General features: G+C 39.3%; 2 protein-coding genes across 2 annotated transcripts; both read right to left on the reverse strand.

Moving 5' to 3' along the window:
• Positions 1-3,030: 3,030 nt before the first annotated feature.
• On the reverse strand, positions 3,031-14,366 carry LOC106060882 (uncharacterized). Its single transcript, XM_013218907.2, has 5 exons — positions 14,220-14,366; positions 11,780-13,056; positions 8,945-9,121; positions 5,190-5,376; positions 3,031-4,068 (listed from the first exon to the last, which is right to left on the reverse strand). Exons 2-5 carry the CDS (start codon positions 13,016-13,018, stop codon positions 3,284-3,286), a joined length of 2,388 nt encoding a protein of 795 aa, XP_013074361.2. The 5' UTR covers positions 13,019-13,056; positions 14,220-14,366; the 3' UTR covers positions 3,031-3,283.
• Positions 14,367-15,499: 1,133 nt separating this feature from the next.
• On the reverse strand, positions 15,500-25,895 carry LOC106060883 (uncharacterized). Its single transcript, XM_056037625.1, has 4 exons — positions 23,839-25,895; positions 19,092-19,268; positions 17,955-18,063; positions 15,500-16,818 (listed from the first exon to the last, which is right to left on the reverse strand). Exons 1-4 carry the CDS (start codon positions 25,543-25,545, stop codon positions 16,268-16,270), a joined length of 2,544 nt encoding a protein of 847 aa, XP_055893600.1. The 5' UTR covers positions 25,546-25,895; the 3' UTR covers positions 15,500-16,267.
• Between the last annotated feature and the right edge of the window lie 267 nt (positions 25,896-26,162).

Genomic DNA, 26,162 nt, shown 5'->3' on the forward strand with positions numbered 1-26,162 from the left:
TTACATTCTGACCCTTCATTCTTTCGCAAGACGTTTATTGTGCCCTAGAATAGGTTCCCCATGAGTTAGTGGGAAAATTGTAGCAAGGGGGTCTGTGGGAGCTCCTAGTCTGGGGGAGCGCTAGGAGCTCCCCCAGCGAAGCCCCGCCGCCAAGCACCATTTATGATATTGAAAACCAACAAAATGCATATTCTGAGGTATCGACAGTGCATTTTCCTGCTATTAAAAAGTTCTATTTCAAAAACCTAATGTGTTATTCTTACTGACTTAGACCCTCCCGCGCCATTCGGCGCATTTGCTGTTAATCTGTTTCCATAAATTGTAAATTCCCCGCCATTACTAACAAGGGGGTCTGGGGGAGCGGTAGGAGCTCCCCCAGCGCGGGGCGAAGCCCCGCCGCCAAGCACTATTTCTGGTATTGAAATCCAACAAAAGGCATATTCTGAGGTATCTACACTGCATTTTCCTGCTATTAAAAAGTTTTATTTCAAAAACCTAATGTGATATTCCTACTGACTTAGACCCTCCCGCGCCGTTTGGAGCATTTGACGTCAAGCTGTTTCCATAAAAATCTGTCACTGGTAATATCTGAAGCCTATTCCCACCTGCCATTAGGACCTCCATGAATGAGTGGCGTCAAGTTGTACTAGGATATCATTGCAACTATTCTTATGCGTAATTCATTTTGTCGGAGAACATGTCCCGCAAACCTCATGCGTCGCTCTCACAATCTTACTAAGGGTTCGACTCCCAATTCGGCATAGGATTTCCTTGATTTAGACCCGATCTTTATAACTGACTCCTAAAATCTGTCTTAGCCATCTTTGTTGAGCCACATTTAGTGTTTTTCAATTTCGGCAGATGACTATTCACTGCAGTTTATTAATGGAGCCCTGCCACTGGTAAAAATGTGTAACCTCTCTTGAATACGCTCTTGGAATTGACTGTACTTTGCTTTAGATTTTATATAGAAAAGAGAAGTTTTATCGTTAAAATCATCTGATGGTTTTTTTTTTACCTCAAAATGCTCTGTAGGGGGGATCTTAAACTCAAAACCATCTGGAGGGGTTTTAAACTTTTTAAAAAAGCCATCTGTAGAAGAGGAGTTTAAACTCAAAACCCCCGATTGGATTGGCTACGCTGAAATAATTTTAGTGTGTAATTTGCTTTTTTATTATATTGAAGAGGTATTTTTAGCATCAAACGCCCCTTAAACTCAAAACCACTTTTGGCAACGCTCATAGCATTTTGAGTGCGTAATTTGCTTTTTTTTCTTACACTGGCGGGGGGTTTAAACTCAAAACCCCTTTGGCTACGCTCATATATTTTAGAGTTAGTAATTTGCTTTAATTTATATTGAAGAGGTACTTTTTAGCTTCAAACTCCACTGGAGGGGAGTTTAAACTCAAAACCCCTTTGACTACACTCATAACATTTTGAGTGTATAATTTGCTTTGTTTTTATTATTAAAGAGGTATTTTTTACCTTCAAACCCCGCTGAAATCTGAGTCAAAACCCATTTAGCTACGCTCATAACATTTTGAGTGCGTAATTAGCTTTTTTTTATATTGAAGAGGGGGTTTATCGTAAATTTTAGACGGGGTTTTAAAATCAAAATCTTCCTTAACTGTGCTCTTATAATTAGGGGATTTTCGTTTGCATTTTTTTTTGTTTTGTTTTATAGAAGAGGGGGAGTTAACTACAAAAACCCCAGGTAGAAGGTTTAAAGCTCAAAACCCCTGATAGGGGTTTTTAAACTCGAACCCCTCTGGTAGGGGTTTTAAACTCGAACCCCCCTATTAGGGTTTTTAAACTCAAAACCCCTTTGGTTGTGCTGGGGCAAGTGATGCTTTAGTATTAAAAACTCACCTAAAATAAACAAAATCAAAGCTAAAAATCTGTCATTAAATTTCGACTCCCCCCTTCATTGGGGGATTTCATTTCGGGGGGGGGGGGGGGGTTGGCCATGGGTATAATGATTGAGAAGAAGAGAATGTGTTATCACGTATTGTATCACGTATTGTATCACGTATTCTTTCTTTTTGTCTTGTACAATGTAACATGCGTACGAAGCATCACTCTAAGCGATGACGTTAAGAAAGATTAAAACAATTAAATTTCAAAAATGGAGTTGTGACATTTATTTATAGATATATTTACGAATACATTTCTTGAATTATTTGCATTACAAGGGCATTAAAGGTTATTTCATCGCATCGTAAAATAATCTACTTATTGTCTCCCTTGACTTTATACACTTTGTGCCCAGAAGAGTTCATGAGTTCCTTTTTCTTCTTCTTCGTCCTCATTATTCTGTTAGTGTTCCAATGACTAGAGTCACTAGACCAATATCTGAGATGGACTGCGCAGTGGTTTCATAGTTCCAATGACTAGACCAATATCTGAGATGGACTGCGCGGTGGTTTCATAGTTCCAATGACTAGACCAATATCTGAGATGGACTGCGCGGTGGTTTCATAGTTCCAATGACTAGACCAATATCTGAGATGGACTGCGCAGTGGTTTCATAGTTCCAATGACTAGACCAATATCTGAGATGAACTGCGCAGTGTCTTGATCGGGCTTCTTGACAGAGAGGGCAGTTGACAATCTTAAAGCAAAAATATCCCAGCATTCCCAATCGTCTGCCTCCCCTTGACATTGGGCGGAACTCCTCACCACTCTTTTATTTTTTTTGCACTTCCAATAAAACAGCCAACATTCTACCAACTCACCATAACATACATTTTTAGCACTTGAATTCTAGAATCTGTTACCTTCAAATGGAACGATACATTCTCTCAATATATCTATCAATCTTTCTCTCTTTTTTTTTCTATTTCTCTCTTTTTTTTTTTGCACCCTGTGCATCGACAGGTTTCCCACATTTTTATTTTTTTTAAACGGAATAACCTTCAAAGCTTCATTAATTTACCAAAAGAATCTTTTTTGTTTATTTTGTTTTCTTGTGGTCTACATCCACTCTACCCTAACATTTAAAAACAGCATTCCAAACTAACAAGCCACTAATGAGTATTATTTCTGTTTATTTTATAAGAAATATTTTAGAAAGATGATTATTTGCTTGTAAATCTTATGTGAAGGTCATGAGAATTTGTGCACTCCATAAAATGTTGACACACATGTAGTCCTATAGTTTGATGACATCTAGATGTTGTGTGAAATATGAGTTGTTTTTATGCAATGATTCCTAAGTAGACTTTCCAAAGGTATTTAAGTTGACTTGTATGACAATTACGATTCACGCGTCAGCTCGCTGTGTTCAATATTCCGGGACGCAGTTGCTGCACAAGAAATACCTGTCCTCCAGCTGACTCTCACCCCAGGCCGGCGATTCATTAACGGCGCAGGCCAGATGCGCGAAGCGCCCGCAAATGAAGCATTTTAACCAGGACAAGCCAGTGTTCGTAGCGACCTCTTTGCGACACAGATAGCATCGCTGCTGCCCACCATGAAGAGCCTCGGGTAAAGGACCTGGCTTCGGGTGGTTGAAATCAAACTCGGAGGAGCCATTTTCCTGGCGATTCCCCGGGTCGACGAGCATGTAAAGGGAAGGGACTTGGACGAACTTCCAGACTTTTTTTCTTGAGCTTCTCTTCTGGTTTTTCCTCTCTTTTGATTCCCGTTTATCTCCGGGCCTCGATTTGGTTTTCGATTTCTTTTCGCTGTTATTCGTTTTTCGATTCTTTCGCTGTCTCTCGCATGAATCGTCAGAGTCACGTGACTTTGATTTCCTTTTCCTGCCCCTTCCTCCTGGGTTGTTCCTATTGTAGTTTCTCTCCTGCACTCTCCTCTTTGGCTTGGCGCGTCTCTTGGAGCTTCTTCTTGACCCCGTCTGCTTCTTTCGCCCTCTTTTTCGCTGCGGTTGTCGCAAGGCAGACGTTTGGGTGCATGCGCTGATCGAGTGACCAAGATATTTCAAGGTCATATTTTGATCGTTTTTTTGCGCGTCCAGCTTCACCTTTTGATCATTGCAGTCCGTCACTGGCTTTTCACTATGGACGCTCTCGTTGTCATGGTGATTGTTTTGTTTGTCTGTTTCCATTTCTGTTGAGCAAAAGAAAAGCTCGAGTGAGAAATACCACACAAGTAAAAGGAAGTAAATGTAGACACCATGGTTCTAAATGGACAAGTCTAGACGCCACTTTAAGTCAGCGATGAAGCAGACCAGAAGGACAAAGCCAAAGGTAAAAGCACGGTAGAGAACTGCAATAGGAATAACTTAAGGGCAAAAGCTAATTATCTGATGGGGAGAACTCTACATTTGCAGCATTATATAAATGCCGTAAAATGTATCTCCCCTTTTCAATATCTAACAAAATGAAGTAATTAGCGCTAATTAATTGATTAATTTGTTCGTTTTTTTTTAATTGATCTATGTTTGTTAGGAACAATGAACAACTAGATCAAAGAATGGGGAAAAGAGAAACTAACGTGTTCAAAATTTGTAAAAGACGGACAGACGGACAGACAGACAGACGGAGTGAGTTGATATGGACAGAAAATAAATTTGCACCCGCTTACCCTTCGCCCCCCCCCTTTTCAAAAACAACCTTCCTGTTGCGTTGCATCCAAAACAAAACCAGAGCAGAATGTCATATTGGCATTTAAAAATAGATACAGCCCAAAATTATTGGAGAAAAAATTGAACTAATTTGAAGGTTCCTCGTAAAATGTTTTATTTCATTGACCTTGGCGTTTGAACCAAACGTTGCACAGGAAGTCGGGACCTCGTTAACTTGCGCATTTATCTGAAATTTTTACCTGAGAGCTCTTGGGAGATCAAAGTACTGAGGAATGCATCCCTTGTGAAAAGCATGGAAAACCCAGATTTAGCTAAATAATATTGGGTCTCCAATGAGAACCATGTTTCAACATTAGAAATAAGAAAAACAATTTTTTTTCTTAAATCTAAGCTACTATAATACACTTTCATACACCATCGTGTTATACCATTCATATTACATTCAAGTATATTGTTGGTATTTTCTTTTTTTTTAATTCAATTTTTCTTTTTGTTCTTTTTTAATTATATATTTCTGCGTAAGGACACACCTGAATGAGCTCTACAGGTCTAGAAATTCATAACCTCTTGAAACTACATTGTCTGAGCCTACAACAAAACAGAAGGAGGGTCATGGCAAAGATAAAGACGAAACTGCACTTCCCTGCGTCCATGTCGATGCTGGACACCTCGGCAATCTTTCTCCTCAGTAACATCAGCCTCCTCTTCAGCTGCACGGCAACCTTCTTGAAGTAGCCGCTGTCCTCGGAAGAGACGTCCTCTAAGAGAACAGCATCATAGTGACCCACGTCTTCGCCTAACCTTGTGAAGCGAACTGTCAGAGGCGTCGACTGGAGACAAATACAAATGTTGAACAAAACATAAAAAAAAAAATTACATATTTTTATAGACAATGCCTCAATTATACAACTTAAAAAAAAATAAAATAAAAATTGCTCAAGCCGGGTATCAAATTCGTACTTTGGCATCACCGAATATATGTCCACATTTGGTTTGAGATGACCGAATCCCTTTTATGAACCTTGTGACCCGGGAAAGGCTTTTATTCCGTGGCCAGGATGAGAAATTGGCTCTTCACCTGCTCCTCTGTCAGGAGTCCCTCGGCAACTAGGTGATCATGTAATCACACCCGGCTTGTCATGTTTCAATGCCCTCCTAGCCACGACATGAGTTCCTCCTCTTATGCGTGGCCTGAGGCCCAAGCCCCACGTGGGGGCGCTCCTTATGCCTATAATGTGTCTACGCACTCGTGAGGAGACCATCACCACTCGTATGGTTGGGGAACGAAGCGGTAGGTTTCGGGCTGGTTAGCAAGCAAATCCCCACCACGTGCAGGTACACTCGCAAGAGCATATAGTGGAAGCTCACTGGGAGCCATGTCTCACATCCCCACCGAATGCAGGTACACTCGCTAGACCATACAGTGGTAGCTCACTGGGAGCCATGTCTCACATCCCCACCACGTGCAGGTACACTGGCTAGAGCCTACAGTGGTAGCTCACTGGGAGCCATGTCTCACACCCCCACCACGTGCAGGTACACTCGCTAGAGCATACAGTGGTAGGTCACTGGGAGCCATGTCTCACATCCCCACTACATACAGGTACACTCGCTAGAGCATACAGTGGTAGGTCACTGGGAGCCATGTCTCACATCCCCACTACATACAGGTACACTCGCTAGAGCATACAGTGGTAGTTCACTGGGAGCCATGTCTCACATCCCCACTACATACAGGTACACTGGCTAGAGCATACAGTGGTAGTTCACTGGGAGCCATGTCTCACATCCCCACCACGTGCAGGTACACTCGCTAGAGCATACAGTGGTAGCTCACTGGGAGCCATGTCTCACATCCCCACTACATACAGGTACACTCGCTAGAGCATACAGTGGTAGCTCACTGGGAGCCATGTCTCACATCCCCACTACATACAGGTACACTCGCTAGAGCATACAGTGGTAGTTCACTGGGAGCCATGTCTCACATCCCCACCACGTGCAGGTACACTCACTAGAGCATACAGTGGTAGCTCACTGGGAGCCATGTCTCACATCCCCACCACGTGCAGGTACACTCACTAGAGCATACAGTGGTAGCTCACTGGGAGCCATGTCTCACATCCCCACCACGTGCAGGTACACTCACTAGAGCATACAGTGGTAGCTCACTGGGAGCCATGTCTCACATCCCCACTACGTGCAGGTACACTCACTAGAGCATACAGTGGTATCTCACTGGGAGCCATGTCTCACATCCCCACCACGTGCAGGTACACTCACTAGAGCATACAGTGGTAGCTCACTGGGAGCCATGTCTCACATCCCCACCACGTGCAGGTACACTCACTAGAGCATACAGTGGTAGCTCACTGGGAGCCATGTCTCACACCCCCACCACGTGCAGATACACTCGCTAGAGCATACAGTGGTAGCTCACTGGGAGCCATGTTTGCTCTCGTTCTTGGCCTATCCACTTCCCCGGGCGGACGTTTCCACGGAGGTGCCACGATGAGGTGACGGGAGCTGCTAGTCCTCCGTTTGGCATCATCAGCTTGTCACTACCCATTGGGCCAGAGAGCATTGTACAATAACGTAATTTTATTGGTACTTTCATTATATAGATATCTAAACTAGATCTAGATTTCAGATTTAGAACTCTTAAGATCTATTTTTAGATCTAGAATCTAGATGTAACCTATATTTGATTACACGTAAAAGTATAAGCAAAGCTTAGATAATCTATTATTATCAATTAAAAGCAACTTTGAATTTAATATTTAGCTCAGCCCAGTAAACTACCAGTGACAACGCCATGTTTTTTTTTTTTAGTATTGCCAAATTTTATTATTTTTTTGTTATTTTGAAAAATTAAAACGGTCAAACTAGAGTTTTCCCCATGTGGCCAACGAGCTAGTAACTCTTTTCTCAACATTAATCGTCAACTATTTTAATATGTAGGAAAATCGTTAGAGCCTTTGTGAGATCCGTAACTTAGTTCCACCTTCCACCCATCCACCAGGTTCCATGAAATTCTGACTTGAATAGAGGCATTGCAAAGAGGATGACCAGCAATAATACGTCAAAAAAAAATCATTAATTGTATGAGGGAAGTGAATGGAAGGTCGTGCTCAGGAACCTGTTTCTTAATGTTACATTTTATTTTCTTCTTTTAATGCTAGGGGAATGCTCTGGGAATTAGGTCAGGTCTCTTTCGTAACTTTAGACTATCAGCTTTGAGGTTAACGTCCAGGATACAAATCTCATATTCACAGATTCATGCACATCTTCTTGCTAAATAGATTTAGTGTTTAGCGAAATGTTTAGTAAACACAAAAACGTAGTGATACTTTAAATGAAAAAATTGCTTTCGTATAGAAAACTGTTTCGTGTAATATAGGTCCAAACTCTTTCAAGTTTAAGTCCCACAATCACGCATCCCACATTAATAATTTTGAATTAATCATGTAATGAATTTTTGATACATCTAGATTTGTAGATTGGAAAAATGTTAAATTTAATTACGACTTATTTTTAATAAAAATTTTTAAGAAAAGTGGAAGAAATAGCATGTACAAGATTCCACCCAGACATAAAGAGTTGATATAAGCGTTGTATTAACAAAATCGCTCTTCAGTGTCACCATTAATGATCAGTATAGCAAAACGTCTCAGTTGGCCATGTATGTGACTATGTTCACTGTCAAACAGCTTGTCCAGAAGGAATGTATGTGACTATGTTCACTGTCAAACAGCTTGTCCAGAAAGAATGTATGTGACTATGTTCACTGTCAAACAGATTGTCCAGAAAGAATGTATGTGACTATGTTCACTGTCAAACAGCTTGTCCAGAAAGCATGTATGTGACTATGTTCACTGTCAAACAGCTTGTCCAGAAAGAATGTATGTGTCATGACAGGGACATGTAAAACTTTAATTACTTCTCGTGTCGCGGAGCCGTGGCTGTATGTGTATTAAGCTGCAACTAACCCAAGCCGCCTTGTGCGAGACCTGATTTTCAAAAATGAAGATTGGGCTTTATGGGTCATCTTCGAGTTCATAGGAAATGAGACTAAGGTCATCTAAGACCTCGGAGGAGGAGGTATTATTATTATTAAGTAGAGTACTCCTTTTAGACCTTGCGATGTCTAGGGCAGATGATGCAAAGGTCGTCTGTTTTTGCGGCCCACGGTTAACAAGTGTGTCATGTGGCCAGCAAGACGACCAATCGCCTTTGCTTCTCCCCAACTAATTTCTAGTACCCATTAGATGATTAGAGCTTTATAGACTCAAAGGCGCCCTAAGGATCCCAAAGCTCAACCGCTCGCCGCCAAGCCTCCTATTTACTATTATTATTATCATTATTATTATTATTATTTTGCCTCTACGTGAGCTGTACCTCAGGGAATCTGTCGTCACCAAACACGCTGATAATCTCCATCTCTGTATTCAGTACCACAACCATCCTCTCCAAGACATACGAGGCAGCATTCAGCTCCAGCTCCCCAGGCATTGTGTAGTTGTTGGACATAGCGTCCAGGCGGTCTCGAAACTGGTTGTAACGTCTGGAAACTGGCTGAAATATCACAAGAGAAACATCTTATATTAGCAATGCACATCTTGGTTTATGAAACCAAAGTCAAAACAGCTCAAATAAAACTTAAAAAAATAATTAATACCTTACTCCCCTGAGGTGGAAGAGGATAGTTTGAATATATCCCCCAGGCCTTCCCAGTCTTCACCAGGATTCGTACCCGGGACCCCTGGTTTGGAAGCCAAGAGCTTTACCACTTAGCCACATGGCCTCCAGGTTATTCAATTACTCATTAGAAACGAAAGTGAGAGTGGCTTGTTGTTTGTGACATAATAGGGAGTTAATTATTTTTGAGCTATTGTAAATACTAGAGTGATTCACCTTATGAAGTTTATATAAGGGCATATAGACCGTGTTTAGTTGCCACTTGCTCCTGAGTTACCAGCTTGACCACTGGACCTGTGTTGTAAATTGTATTTTTTCTTTTAGTGGTCGTGTGTCTTGGGGTACTCGGGAGAAGTGTGCTCTGCTCTGGAGATCTTTGGGCTAAGTATATCTTTAGTCATTGTAGTATTTTATATACTGTATTAATTAGTAGATATAGCCTCAAATGATTTCCAGGCAGTATATATAACCCTGATGTTCTGCATTCTTGGGTACTCCCAAATGTTACATTTTTATAGCCTTGTCTCTGAGGTATTCAACCTGTATTGAATCATCATATAGGCTTTACCTAACGGGTGTCTATAGATGGGATTCTATGAAGCTTGTAGGCTCATAGGTTTCCCTGAAGCTTATAGTACATCATAACCCTTTTATTTTTGTTTTTTTTTTGGCTAAAAGTGGCTGTGTCGGCCTGAAGCCTGTAACCCCAGAGTGGCCAAAAGTGGTCGTGTTTCGACCTGAGGCCTGTGACCTTCAGTTGGCCGTGTAAGCATGAAGTCTGCAACCCCAGAGTGGCCAAAAGTGGTCATGTGTTGACCTGAGGCCAGTGACCTTTAATTTTCTACACTGATGTGTGATTTCCAGAATGTGACGATAGTGTATATATTATATGACTATGGCGGTGTGCCATACTATTTTTGAGTGTATCTTTTGTTTATTTTGTATTGAGAAGGCCAGTGAGTTGATGGCTATTTATTTACATAGAAACTTGTAACATGACTAGGGCGGTGTACCATACTATTTTTGAGTGTATCTTTTGTTTATTTTGTGTTGAGAAGACCTGTGAGTTGATGGTCATTTATTAACATAGCTGTAACATATGACTAGGGCGGTGTGCCATACTATTTTGAGTCTATCTTTGTTTTTGTGTTGAGAAGGGCTGTGAGTTGATGGCCATTTATTTACACATTTATGTTACTAAGGAAAAAAAAATTGTATATATGTTTACCTGCGAATTTAATTCTTGTGTTGCATACATTAGTTTAAATGTATACCTACAGGTTATATCTAATAACCTAGGAAATGCAAGTAAGGGCCAATATGCCACTGGACGAACGTGCCAGCATACCTTTAACACTGATCTGTGGATCTAAACTACCTAAACCTAGCTATAAGTCTCATGGGCGCTCGTTATTAACACTAAGGTCACACGGGGACTGTTATTGACGATACATCTCATAGACTTCCTTTAGCTATACCCGCTATTAGGTCATGTGAACTGATCATATTGGTTCATGAATCCTCTTTAGGTCACATTGTTCAATCATTTCGCGTTGCTGTAACAGGATTTCAAAATTATGTTCACCACTTTGTAAATAATCTCTAGCTAGATCTATTGGTGACATTTGAAGCATAAGATCTACATTCCTCACGTAGCAAACAAAAAAGCTTTTTTTTTTTTTTGTAATCTATGTGCACTGGATAGAACTTCGGAATCATTATTCGAAGCTCTTCTGTTAATAGCTTGATCTTTTTAAATATATAGTTGCCAACATTGAAGTGTTCACAATCGTCATGACCTAATGCCTGCGATGATTAATGTCAATAGTTTGTACAAAACTTGTATCAACTCACTCAAGTCTTTCTTCTCCCACAACCATTTTTGGATCAAATTGAAACTTTGCACAATTATTCATTGGCGAAGACAATACATGAATCAATAAAAAAAAAATAGTCAAAGTATTACATGTAATAAAGTATTTTGTTTGATACCAACAAGGGAAGAATAATCTTTCAGTAATCACATATATGGCTAAATATGCTGGATTTAGTCTCCTGAGATAGTTTTAAACGTAATTTGAAACCTTAAAAAATTATCTGTTGTTCCTAACAAAACGCGAATCAATTAAAAAAAAAACCAACTAATTAAACAATTAATTATTGTGATTGATAGCGAAAAAGGAAAATAATTTCCACAGTATTGAGAAATAATTAATGTGGGGTTCTTCCCATTAGATAAGCTCCTTTTTAAAAGTGTTATTTATATTTTGCTTGTTTATTTTTTTTTTTGATACTCGTTTCATATTTGTTTGTGTAGCATAGCAACGGATCATAACTGGAAAAAAAAGTTTATCTTCGAATATGTTTAAATCATGGTCATAATTATGTTTATATCATGAAGTGTCACCAAAGCACCATATCACAAACAAATACATAGAAAAAAACATGTTTCACCATGACAGTCAGTATAAATGGTAAGTTTACTTTTGATTGGTGTGTCATAACTGTCTATTAAATAAAAAAAAATATATTTACCTGGTCTGCGTTAATGAGAACATTCTCGAGCTGGGAATAAAAATGCAAATTTTCCTTCATGACGTCCACGACCTTGGCTCGCAAGAAGTCAGCCAGCTGTCTCTCTCTCTCTTCGTCCTCCGAGCTCTCGGGCCGACCATACTCATCACGCCTGCACTTCTGCAGACTTGAGTCGCTTGCCGCGACTAAGCTGCGAAATAGGCAACGCCCGTCGCCCAAAACGCGGACGACGCGTCCAGCCCATTTGATATCGTCCACTTGAAAAGAAGCCAGTTTGGAAGCGCTGTTTGAATTATTGCGTTCCAGGGAGCGTTCCGCCGGAACGGTGCAAGAGGAAAGAATAGATTTCAAGTGCTGCATTTCTTTGGAGCCGTCGACTTTCTGAGCTTGATTTTTTCGTGACCTGCTTGCACGGCGTGTCAGATGAAGCTTTTCGTGGCTGGAGTTGTGTGACCGGGATGGCTTGTTGTTAATCGTTTTAGTCACGGCGGCATGCCTCTTGATTTTCACGTTGGGACTTGATTGTGGTACAACAAATTTGACTTTGCGACTGCAACCTGTATTGCTAGGTTCTGTTGTCACAGAGTCGTCACTGCCCTGGTTACACGGATTACAGGACTTTTCAGTCAGACTTTCGTCACTGGTACTATCGCATTGATAGCATGACTCTGCAGACTTTGCGCTGTCACTGTAGTATGATCTATCTTGGTGGCAATTAGAAGCCCTCTCTTCTAGCTCGGACAAACCAATTTGAATGTTAGGCTCGACGAACCCTAGAGCCGGCCGGCATAAAAATTTGGATTTACTCAAGGGGACCATTACCTGCTTGACGGTGACCGACTTGACCCTCAAACCACATTGACACGGTGGCGATAAAATGCAAAGTAATTTCTGTTCATTTATCACATCCGGGTTAGGTTTGCCAGCACTGGAATTGGCAGAAGTCACGTTCAAAGCTTGGGGCATCTGTACTAGCATCGAGTCAAGTTGATATCCAGTTATCTCCATACTGCTGCTTGTATTACTGTCATTGGCCTCCCCGCCTTGTGTCAGGACGGAATTTTGACGGCTTGGAGCAGCACCACAACGATACAGGCTATCGCCTGACCCTTGCACCGTCCCTAGGGACGAACTGTTCGTTTCCTCTTTTACGTTTTGAGTCCGTGAGTTGATAGAAGAGTTGTTCCGGTTGAATAAGTTGAGAACAAAAGAGGACAAACTTCTACAGAAGGAAGCCATGTCTGAACCAAGAGTTGCTGTTAATGGTGACAAAAAAACTGGCGGGAAAAAGTTTCAAGAAAGAAAACAATGAAAGAAAGCTATAAATCTAAATATAAACTGTATCTCATATGGTTGGCTATCTAGTCTTAAACTGATTGGACTACTCTCCACTTACTAAATCTACATTCTACCTCTATAATCCTATAATATAATATTGTGAGGAATTAATATTAGACCTAGATCTAAATATAAGATGCAAGATCTTAAGACGAGATCAACTAATACCACCAAGGTTGATCTCTAGAACTAGAAAACTATAATAATAATAATAATAATTTGAGGGCTAGAAATAATTTTTTCCTCTACTAAGTATTTCGCTCGAACCTGGTAGAAAAAGAAAATGAGTTTTATTTCAATAAATAATATCAAAGTGCCTAATGATCAAAATATAGACTTAAGGATAAAGTAATACATTGAAACAGGAACAACTTCAACAAGAGAGCACGATGATAAACGTTTTCTAGATCTGGTCTATAGATCTACATCTATCTAAGAACTAGTTCAGATATTGTGCCACTGTTGGCTAGATCTATAGATCTAGATCTATCTAAGAACTAGTTCAGATATTGTGCCACTGTTGGCTAGATCTATAGATCTAGATCTATCTAAGAACTAGTTCAGATATTGTGCCACTGTTGGCTAGATCTATAGATTTAGATCTATCTAAGACCTAGTTCAGATATTGTGCCACTGTTGGCTAGATCTATAGATCTAGATCTATCTAAGAACTAGTTCAGATATTGTGCCACTGTTGGCTAGATCTATAGATTTAGATCTATCTAAGACCTAGTTCAGATATTGTGCCACTGTTGGCTAGATCTATAGATCTAGATCTATCTAAGAACTAGTTCAGATATTGTGCCACTGTTGGCTAGATCTATAGATTTAGATCTATCTAAGACCTAGTTCAGATATTGTGCCACTGTTGGCTAGATCTAGATCTATCTAAGACCTAGTTCAGATATTGTGCCACTGTTGGCTAGATCTAGATCTATCTAAGACCTAGTTCAGATATTGTGCCACTGTTGGCTAGATCTAGATCTATCTAAGACCTAGTTCAGATATTGTGCCACTGTTGGCTAGATCTAGATCTATCTAAGACCTAGTTCAGATATTGTGCCACTGTTGGCTAGATCGAGATGTAGCTTATATTACGTACTATTGAAGATTTCATAATGGATCCCAAAGATGTCTTAAGTTTGGATCAGATTTCAACGGATATTAGATCTGTACACAAGATGACACGAACAACACGATGTCTTCCAACGTAGCTCAGTGTTGAGGAAATGTCTTAAACTATTATATCGGTTTCTTGTGGTGCCACAAACACTTTCGCGCATCATGGCGCGCAAAGGTCTTAGTCGTTTTATTATTCTTTACAGTTATGCTTTATGACTTATGGTGCATATTTTTTATTCTTTTGGAATAGCTGTTTAGCTAAACAAATTGTCACGAACTAAGCCAAACTTAGTAAAATGAAGGCACCCAAATAGGCCTACGAGTTTTTTTTTGTAGATGTTTGTGTCTTTGGGGGGGGGGGGGGAAGGTTAGGCGTTCCACTTTGCCGTTTGTTTTGTATGTTTTTTTATTCTGTTGACACATTTCTGAGAGGGTTGTTTTTTTTTCGTCGGAACTCTTAGAATTAATATTGCTGAAGAATCGATGTCTAACAATGAATTCATGGAGATTATGATTATGATAAGTTGGTACATTTGTCACATTTTAAGCCATCTCATGTCCAATAATCCTTCAAGAATTTTACTTTTCTGCTCAGTAAGTACAGACGGGATTTCAACTCAAGTATTACTGAAGAGCTCCTACTGTTTATCTAGTGGTAATTTCAAACTGTTTACCTAATGGTTATTTCAAACTATTTACCTAATGGTTATTTCAAACTGTTTACCTAATGGTTATTTCAAACTATTTACCTAATGGTTATTTCAAACTATTGACCTAATGGTTATTTATAACTATTTACCTAATGGTTATTTCAAGAATTATTTAAAGGGACTAAATCCATCCAATTTAGCCATATCTGTGCATAATTAGTTTCCCTTGTTACTATCAAACAAAATAAGCAATTACCTGTAATTAGTTGATAACTAGTTACTTTTTTTATTGACTCATGTCTTGTCTATGCTAATGAAGAATTGTTCAAAGTTTGATCTTGATCGGAGAACGGGTGTGGGAAAAATAACATGTACACACTTTTTACCAGACAGACAGACAGCTAGACAGACAAAAACATTATCGAATCTTTCTTTTCTACCAGGAAGGTTTCTCTGTTGAATTTTGTATCTAAAGGAAAAACAACAATTATCGACTAGTTTCCCATTAGAAAATAAAATGACGAATTGAGAATAGGCAGTAGAGTCTAAATATAAGGATTGTTGGGATCACACACAATCTCAACAAATACAAACAACGGAATGCACCGTAGCCTAGAAGTTTGATTTTATTTCTCCATGAGTTCTCATGAGTTTATCATTTCAATGTTGTAACAAAATTGTACGCAAAACATGGCGCCTTTTAAATAGAAAAGCTACATTCTTATACACGTTTTCTTTTCTTAGATGTATCATGTAATTGTACTGTACATGGCATTAATCATGTAAATCTATAAAGAGACCCATGTAATTGTACTGTACATGGCATTAATCATGTAATTGAACTGTACATGGCATTAATCATGTAATTGTACTGTACATGGCATTAATCATGTAAATCTATAAAGAGAGCCAGGACTAGCTAGAGTATAAATCTTTAAATAAGAGTTTGGACTAGAAAGTACATCTCTAAAACGATTAGAATTGACATGTGTAAAGAAGAGTTTGGCTTTGAATGTAAATATGTAAAACCCGTTATACAAATACACTTTTTCTTCAAGATCTAAACTGACTTGCAAGCACAATCGTAGACCGGAATTATACATTTGTTTACAAAAAGTCCTACATCTTTTTTTTCTCTTATGCCTAATGAGTAGACACCTCATACTTAAATACAAGCAAACCTCGCTAAATACTTTTCATTTAAAGTGGCATGGAAATTTATAACGCGCGAGACTTCTTTGGCCAGCACTGGCTCCCTCTCACATTTCAGCTCAATTGAGATACCACCACCCTCTCCCCGTAGAGAGTTGATTTCAGACGCGATGATGTAATGTACACATGTATATATAATGTACGTGTGTAGAGAGCTTTCACGTTTTCAGCGACGTCGAGGTGCAGCTTTTTTTCTAGACTTTTTTTTCGCTCTCTTTTTGACTTTTTGCGATGGCTTTGCGGGCTCTTGGGGGGATTTCTTTTGTCTCTTATTGTTATTTCGAGACATTGGCAAGGAGTCTCTGTTCCCGGAAGTGTCCCGTGAAGAGGTCTCCAAGATACATATGCTGCAGGCACAACTGCTAACTTTATAACCGCCCCGGTTTCGCGCGCTTTCTTCGTCGCCCGTCATGGATGTGGCAGACGACACTCTCCGCCTGGAAGTCAGGTCATAGCTCGAATCATCGTCACGATCAACTTTCCTTGATTTTGGTCTCTTTCGGGACCTGGAACTCGCCTGCTGCTTTGTTTTCTGATTCTCGCGACATCTGCCGAGATGTTTATTGTTAAAAGGGCAGTTGAAATTGTCGTTTTCATTGTCAGCGAAGCGTTCGCTTTGTTCGTAGCAATGGCACTTACGACAGGAACACTCTTTTGGCTCGTATGACATTCTAGGATCTTTGGGCTCTGACGTTTTATAACTTTCTTGTTCATGACCTGAGGAGTACACAATGTCATTCAAACAGATGTTTAAAAAAACGAGACGCACAGACCTATATAGAGTTTCATGGAACTAAATACCACTTTCCAGTTTCTCCACTACCAATGAACAGTTCATGTGTCATGCTCATCAAGTTGCAAAGAGATAAAAGAGAAAGAGAAACATGTAAGGTACTATCGAATACTAAATGGGTGACTGGAGTGGTATTGTTGTTAGGATGGTACCGACTTTGAATCCCATTTCCACCAACATCCTGTAGAAGGTTTGGATTAGAATGTAATAATTTAGTCGCTTTTTTTTAGTAGGCCAAACTCCCAAAACATAGGACAAAAAGAAAATACGATCAACTCATTGTGATCTTTTGAATTGCGGGGGGGGGGGGGGGGGGGGGCATTATTTCCAGACTTATAGAAACTCACTATCACAGTGTGAACCTGTGACTATTTAGTATTCAATTGACCTTACAGTTGTTTTTTGTTCAATTCCTATTATTTTCTTACACTTTTGGAGCTAATTTATTTTGACAATCCGACATTTTCATATCGAGCTGAAAACATTTAACATTTTTGAAAAATAAACTCATCAGTAATACTACAAAGCACAGTCTATTATTTACCGTTAGTTATCTACGAGACTCATGGGAACTAACAAATATTAATTATTACTTTGTATCAGTATTATTTTACCTTTATTAGTAGTACTTCAAAGCCATATTATTTAAACAAAAGTAGGAATTAATCAAACAATGTTTTGTTTTGTTTTCTTAAATATATTACTTGTGGAAATTTCGTCCGTAGTACTTTTTTTTTTTTTTTTTTAAATCATCTTGTAATTCTGAATCAATACTACATTAAAATAGCATTTATACTTGCTCCAGAAGATGGGACATATTTAAAATGGAGTTCAATTGATGGATAGATAAAAGGCAAAAAAGCAAACATCATTCACTTCAGGCTAACGCCAAACGGAGAGAACATAGCCACAAAGGAGGACATGTCCTTTCTATCAACTGGACGTCTGCTACCCTAGTATACGCTGCCTCTCGTTTCTAACTGTTCAGACAGGTGAAACACATTTTCGAAAACTAAATGATACATCGATCATTTTGGACACAGTGATTGATTTCTCTTACCGTTGTGGTGAACATTCACTTCGCTGGCGTGGCGGCAGTGAGGCATGACAGGGTCAAAGTGACCTGTGTTTTCCGACAATCTCGTGAAGCGAACGATAGCGGGCTCCGACTGAAAGTAGGTGAATATAGTGTTTTAGAGACGTACAAAGACCAGCTGATATCTGTACTTAAATGTACCTAGAATTATAATTTTAATAGTTGAGGGTGTTGGTCTCATTTAGCCGTAGAATGACTACGGACATTAGCTACACATCTTTGATAAAGATCAGTAGGGAACATGCGCCCTTACCCCGCTACCTATCTATCTATCTATCTATCTATCTATCTATCTATCTATCTATCTATTTATCTATATATCTATAATTTTATAATGAAGAGGTGGTTTTTAGCTTCACATCCTGATAAAAGGGGTTTGAAACTCAAAACCCTCTTTAAGGGGTTTTAACTTAAAGCCCTCTGGAGGGGGGTTTTAAACAAAAAAAAACCTCTTGACTACGCTCATATTATCTGATAACTGTTATATGCTTTAGTCTTATATTGAAGAGGGGGTTTATCATTTTAAATTTTGGAGGGGGTTTTAAACTCAAAATCCACCTTGGCTACGCTCATGGAATTTGGTGACTGTCATTTGTATTATTTTTTGTTTTATAGAAGAGGGGGGTTTAACCTCAAAACCCTGGAGGGGAAAAAAAGTAAAAAATCAGTCATAAAACCCCAACCCCCTCAGTTAGGCCCATTACATGGTTGTACCCCCTTAGCCATAGTTTCACCACATTGCAATCATCGTAATTCATTCATGTTGCATACATTAAGAGTTGAAATTAAAGACTTTTTGAAATGGTAGCTTTTGCAGGTAATTAGGAATTTGGAGGCCGTAGGCAATGTGAATTAGGTGGCCCCCGAGGGAAATAAGTGAATTAGGTGGCCCCCGAGTGAAATAAGTGAATTAGGTGGCCCCCCGAGTGAAATAAGTGAATTAGGTGGCCCCCCGAGTGAAATAAGTGAATTAGGTGGCCCCCGAGTGAAATGGACAAAATGAGGCCGGCCTTGGCTTCAGCTATGTTGAAGTGGTACTATAGAGCAATCCATTCACAGTAAAACCTGTGAGAGGAGAGAAATGACCCAGGCGATATTTACCAGTGGGAACTCGTCCTGACCATAGATGTTGATGACCACAAGGTCTTCGTCTACAATAACAATGGCTCTCTTCAGGACGTAGGCCGCTGCATTCAGTTCGATCTCCCCGGGCATAGCTGTAGTTTTGCTCATATCTTGCAGGCGATCATCGAACTTCTGGTAGCAAACGTCATCCGGCTTTCATAAATGAAACAAAAAAAAAGTGCTTGAGAAATATGTTACATTGCTATATGTTTATAAAGAGGTAGGAACCTGTTTATTTCTTTTGTTACAATTTCTCTATTAAGCTTGCAAATTCAGCGGGTAAAAAAAGACATCAAAAGAGTGGACGGCGTCGTCAATTATCTCATAATTATTATTTTGCAATTTTTAGATAAATAATATAAAAAGATCTATTTAAATGTGCATAAGATGATTAAAAACAATAGACGTGAATTATTTCGATGTAGGATTGTCCAGTGATTATCTTAATGTAATGGAAACCAACAGGCTTTCTTTCATGAATTTGAGTGAATATATAGTTCTGTGATTAATACATGACAATCTATGTATAGGCCTATAAGTCTGTGAGTTGATCCATCGAGGATAAGAATTTGTTTCCGTTTTCCAGTCTAGATAGAATATGTTTAGGCCTATGCTCTGTCTGTATGTCTGTCTGTATCTATCTATCTATCTATCTATCTATCTATCTATCTATCTATCTATCTATCTATCTATCTATCTGTCAGTCTGTCTGTCTATCTATCTATCTATCTATCTATCTATCTATCTATCTATCTATCTGTCAGTCTGTCTGTCTGTCTATCTATCTATCTATCTATCTATCTATCTATTTATATATCTATCTATCTATCTGTCAGTCTGTCTGTCTGTCTATCTATCTATCTATCTATCTATCTATCTATCTATCTATCTATCTATCTATCTATTTATCTATCTATCTATCTATCTATCTGTCAGTCTGTCTGTCTGTCTATCTATCTATCTATCTATCTATCTATCTATCTATCTATCTATCTATCTATCTATCTATCTGTCAGTCTGTCTGTCTGTCTATCTATCTATCTATCTATCTATCTGTCTGTCTGTCTGTCTGTCTATCTATCTATCTATCTATCTATCTATCTATCTATCTATCTATCTATCTATCTATCTATCTATCTGTCAGTCTGTCTGTCTGTCTATCTATCTATCTATCTATCTATCTATCTATCTATCTATCTATCTATCTATCTATCTATCTGTCTGTCAGTCTGTCTGTCTGTCTGTCTGTCTGTCTGTCTGTCTGTCTATCTATCTATCTATCTATCTATCTGTCAGTCTGTCTGTCTGTCTGTCTATCTATCTATCTATCTATCTATCTATCTATCTATCTATCTATCTATCTATTTATCTATCTATCTGTCTATCTATCTGTCAGTCTGTCTGTCTGTCTATCTATTAATCTAAACTGCTTTTCTATTTTTATTTCTATCACAAATGAGCCTACTTTATGTTTGTCAATGCTATCACAGCACCATGAGCCTACTTTATGTTTATCAATGCTATCACAGCACCATGAGCCTACTTTATGTTTGTCAATGCTATCACAGCACCATGAGCCTACTTTATGTTTGTAATGCTATCACAGCACCATGAACCTACTTTATGTTTGTAATGCTATCACAGCACCATGAGCCTACTTTATGTTTGTAATGCTATCACAGCACCATGAGTCTACTTTATGTTTGTAATGCTATCACAGAGCCATGAGCCTACTTTATGTTTGTAATGCTATCACAGCGCCATGAGCCTACTTTATGTTTGTCAATGCTATCACAGCACCATGAACCTACTGTATCTTTGTAATGCTATCACAGCACCATGAGCCTACTTTATGTTTATCAATGCTATCACAGCACCATGAGCCTACTTTATGTTTATCAATGCTATCACAGCACCATGAACCTACTTTATGTTTGTAATGCTATCACAGCACCATGAGCCTACTTTATGTTTATCAATGACATCACAGCACCATGAGCCTACTTTATGTTTGTCAATGCTATCACAGCACCATGAGCCAACTTTATGTTTGTAATGCTATCACAGCACCATGAGCCTACTTTATGTTTGTCAATGCTATCACAGCACCATGAGCCAACTTTATGTTTGTAATGCTATCACAGCACCATGAGTCTACTTTATGTTTGTAATGCTATCACAGAGCCATGAGCCTACTTTATGTTTGTAATGCTATCACAGCGCCATGAGCCTACTTTATGTTTGTAATGCTATCACAGAGCCATGAGCCTACTTTATGTTTGTAATGCTATCACAGCGCCATGAGCCTACTTTATGTTTGTAATGCTATCACAGAGCCATGAGCCTACTTTATGTTTGTAATGCTATCACAGCGCCATGAACCTACTTTATGTTTGTAATGCTATCACAGCACCATGAGCCTACTTTATGTTTGTCAATGCTATCACAGCACCATGAGCCAACTTTATGTTTGTAATGCTATCACAGCACCATGAGCCAACTTTATGTTTGTAATGCTATCACAGCGCCATGAGCCTACTTTATGTTTGTCAATGCTATCACAGAGCCATGAGCCTACTTTATGTTTGTCAATGCTATCACAGAGCCATGAGCCTACTTTATGTTTGTAATGCTATCACAGCACCATGAGCCTACTTTATGTTTGTCAATGCTATCACAGAGCCATGAGCCTACTTTATGTTTGTCATTGCTATCACAGCGCTATGAGCCTACTTTATGTTTGTCAATGCTATCACAGCACCATGAGCCTACTTTATGTTTATCAATGCTATCACAGCGCCATGAGCCTACTTTATGTTTGTAATGCTATCACAGCGCCAAGAGCCTACTTTATGTTTGTAATGCTATCACAGCACCATGAGCCTACTTTATGTTTGTCAATGCTATCACAGCACCATGAGCCTACTTTATGTTTGTCAATGCTATCACAGCACCATGAGCCTACTTTATGTTTGTAATGCTATCACAGCGCCATGAGCCTACTTTATGTTTGTAATGCTATCACAGCACCATGAGCCTACTTTATGTTTGTCAATGCTATCACAGCACCATGAGCCTACTTTATGTTTGTAATGCTATCACAGCGCCATGAGCCTACTTTATGTTTGTCAATGCTATCACAGCGCCATGAGCCAACTTTATGTTTATCAATGCTATCACAGCACCATGAGCCTACTTTATGTTTATCAATGCTATCACAGCACCATGAGCCAACTTTATGTTTGTCAATGCTATCACAGCGCCATGAGCCTACTTTATGTTTGTCAATGCTATCACAGCACCATGAGCCAACTTTATGTTTGTAATGCTATCACAGCACCATGAACCTACTTTATGTTTGTCAATGCTATCACAGCACCATGAGCCAACTTTATGTTTGTAATGCTATCACAGCGCCATGAGCCTACTTTATGTTTGTCAATGCTATCACAGAGCCATTAGCCTACTTTATGTTTATCAATGCTATCACAGCACCATGAACCTACTTTATGTTTGTAATGCTATCACAGCACCATGAGCCTACTTTATGTTTATCAATGCTATCACAGCACCATGAACCTACTTTATCTTTGTAATGCTATCACAGCACCATGAGCCTACTTTATGTTTATCAATGCTATCACAGCACCATGAGCCTACTTTATGTTTATCAATGCTATCACAGCACCATGAACCTACTTTATGTTTGTCAATGCTATCACAGCGATATGAACCTACTTTATGTTTGTAATGCTATCACAGAGCCATTAGCCTACTTTATGTTTGTAATGCTATCACAGCACCATGAGCCAACTTTATGTTTGTAATGCTATCACAGAGCCATTAGCCTACTTTATGTTTGTCAATGCACTTTATAAATTAAACGATTATTATTAATAGGTACAGGGTTCTTTACCTCTCTCCTGACCCACTTTCACGTACCGAGTATTAAAAAAATATTAATGGAAAAAATACTTCGTCATTGAAGCACCGATAGAAGTCGAGACCTTTCCCATCTCTTCTATTGATACAATGATGAGAAATGTAATTTGGGAAAATGGTAATTAATAAATAAGTCTTTTGTACATTTTGAATTTTCTTGTTATGTTACTCTACGGGGAAAAAAAAGGGGGGGGGGATGAGTTTTTTTACTATTCACCATATGGGCGGGGGTGGGGGGTTTACCTGATTTTTGGTGTAATATTCAAACGCTTTAAATACCAAGTTTTAATATAGGCAAGATAAATGTTTTAAAAAATCTATTCCTACTTTTTGTTTTAATATTATAATAAAATGGCCAGTATATTTTCGAATATCTCTATTAGATCTATAAATAGAAAAACAAATAGAACTGCTAGCAGCTGATGGCCCCTGGAAGAGACAGCTTGAGAGCTCTAACACATTTGAGAACCAAAGAAGTGCCCTGTCCAGGAGAAAGACGCTGAAAAGAAAACTGAAAGAGATCCCTGGAGGGCAATGGCTGAGGATGTACCATTTCTGCGAAATTTGCAGGTGGAAATTGAGTTTGCTTCATCATGTGAAATACTGTGCACATCCTTAATCTTCGGAATCGAAGACAGTACATTCAAACGGACTTCTACCAAGAGGTCACTAGAACCAGTGATAGAAACAATATTTTATAGTTTGTCAAAAGTTACTACGTCAGATATTTATAGATATCACGTGACAATGAGTGGCTAGTAAAAACAAAACACTTTTTTACCTGGTCTGCATTAATTATGTCCGCCCCAAGCTCGGAGTAGAAATGAAGATTATCTGTCATTAAGCGTACGACCTTGGCCCTGAGTCTGTCTGCACGTTTTTCTTCTTTGGCTGAACAATACTCACAGTCCAGGCAACCATTGGAGTCCCGATATGTGCATTCCTGCAAAGTCTTAGACAAGATAGTGGCCAGGCTTCGGAACAGACATCGACCGTCACCCCTGACCGGGACAACCTTAGCGTTTGTCAAGTCGGGCAAGAAAATGTTAGCACTGGAACTGCTGCTTGAGCTGGACACCTGACTGTTGGACGATGTCGCGTTGTTGGTTCTATTCATGCTTGTTGAGTAAATAGATCGACTGCCCGGGATGCTAATGAAGCTCGGCCATCCGTTGTATGATTTGGTTGATCGGAAAGAAAACGAATCTAGAGGGTCACCTCTGGTACCGGCATGGCTATGTGTATATCTAGCCGAATGTGGGAATTTATTGTATTCCAGGGTGTTTGACAATGTTTCGTCAACAAGACGTCGTTTTCTTCTGCTATCTAGATATCTCTGTATGAAGCTTGTCCCCAAATCATTCCTGCTGTAGCTGGAGTGTGTAAATGACTTTGAGGAGAACATATTTTCTTCCAACCGGTGTGGCCTAAGACTTAAAGTGCTAGGTTGGCAGTTAATTAGTGAATACGAAGCATATTTAGGAGCGATACAATTCAGTGAGCCGTACGGACGTAGTGTGTACGGAAGCTTGATATTCGGAACCGCACCGACGCCAACATAATGCTTCCCTGGACACAGCTCGTCTACCACACCAGACTCAGCTGTTTTCTTACGTATCTCTATAAAGTTATCGTCGCTGCCTACGGCTGGCCGGCAAAGAAAAGACGACTTGTCACCTGGTTCCATCTTCCGGATAACCGATCGCCTGCAATTATGATACTTGTGTTTACAGTCATGCTTATCATCCATAAAGTCTGAGCCTTGTCCAGTGCCGGTGATATTTTTGTTTTTGTAAGCCTTTTCGCGATTAAACTCGAGCATTCTCCCGACCTGATAGAAAGGAATCTCTTCCAAGGAACCCACATCCTCGTGGACTACTTTGTTTGAAGGCACACTCATTTGCTCTGGATTACTTAGTGACTCGTATGCTTGCCTTCTTGAAAGGCAATTTTCGTTAGCCAAAACTGTGGAAATTCCAGAACTATTCTTAAATCGTTTACTGTGCTGCTTGCAAGGGATTCCCGAACTTGAGTTATTTGTGTTCTTTGTTGCCAAGTTTGATTCTATAAAATGTGTACGCCTTGTGTTACGACACGTTTTATCACTACAATACTTTGAGGTTTTATTGCATAACGTTTCATCTGACAGCATTTCTAATGTGTACTCTCGACGCATATCTTTCATTGTGGCCTCTTTGAATATCCTATTGTCAATAACACAACGTTCTGTAAATCTATCAGTGTGCTGGTCTTGATCTGTCCATTTAAAACCTATTTCACACGGGCGGACCAGAACCACAGTTTTATTTACCGCACTGTCGGTGACAGAAGTGCAGCGCAAGGGAGAAGAAGAACATGTGGGGGACCTAACTTCCCAAACTGGAAAGCTGCTGTAAACATTTAAGCAGTCAATGTTGTTTGCAGGAACATTCTCTCCTGGGAGAATCTCATTCTTGGATACATCTATCTCATTCTCGACATCACGCATTGCTTTTACAGAGATGGAAACGTCTTGCTCTAAGTGGTATTCCCGCTAAAAGCATTATCGTGTCTTCATCAGATCTATATATAGATCCAGCTTCGATCTAGTCTAGACAACTTACATTCTTCAAGCTGTAGCTGGAAACCATGAACATATATTTTAGTTTCAAAACTTTGTTTTCTACTGATTGTCAGAAACGTTTTTATTCACATAGTTGAACGCATTTTCAGAATAATACTAAAAACGAATGTCTCTAGTCTACACTAAAATGCTCGATTCAGGGATATAAAAGATGGCCATCAAATGTCGTGTAGACCTTGACGCCTTGATGTTTTGAAGAAAAATAATTTGTTTTTATAGGGGCACTTCCTGATTTAGGATGTGTTTAGTGGTGCTGGGAGATTCGCACCTAATTACAGCCTTTAAGTACAAATAGACCTAATTCAGCCAGGAAATAGTACAGATGGACCTAAATCCAGGAAATAGTTCAGATAGACCTAAATCAGTCAGGAAATAGTACAAATAGACCTAAATCAGCCAGGAAATAGTACAAATATACCTAAATCAGCCAGGAAATAGTACAAATAGACCTAAATCAGCCAGGAAAACCATGGGAAAACCTA

This window comes from Biomphalaria glabrata, chromosome 8 (genome assembly GCF_947242115.1).
Source record: "Biomphalaria glabrata chromosome 8, xgBioGlab47.1, whole genome shotgun sequence".
Taxonomy (NCBI): domain Eukaryota; kingdom Metazoa; phylum Mollusca; class Gastropoda; family Planorbidae; genus Biomphalaria; species Biomphalaria glabrata.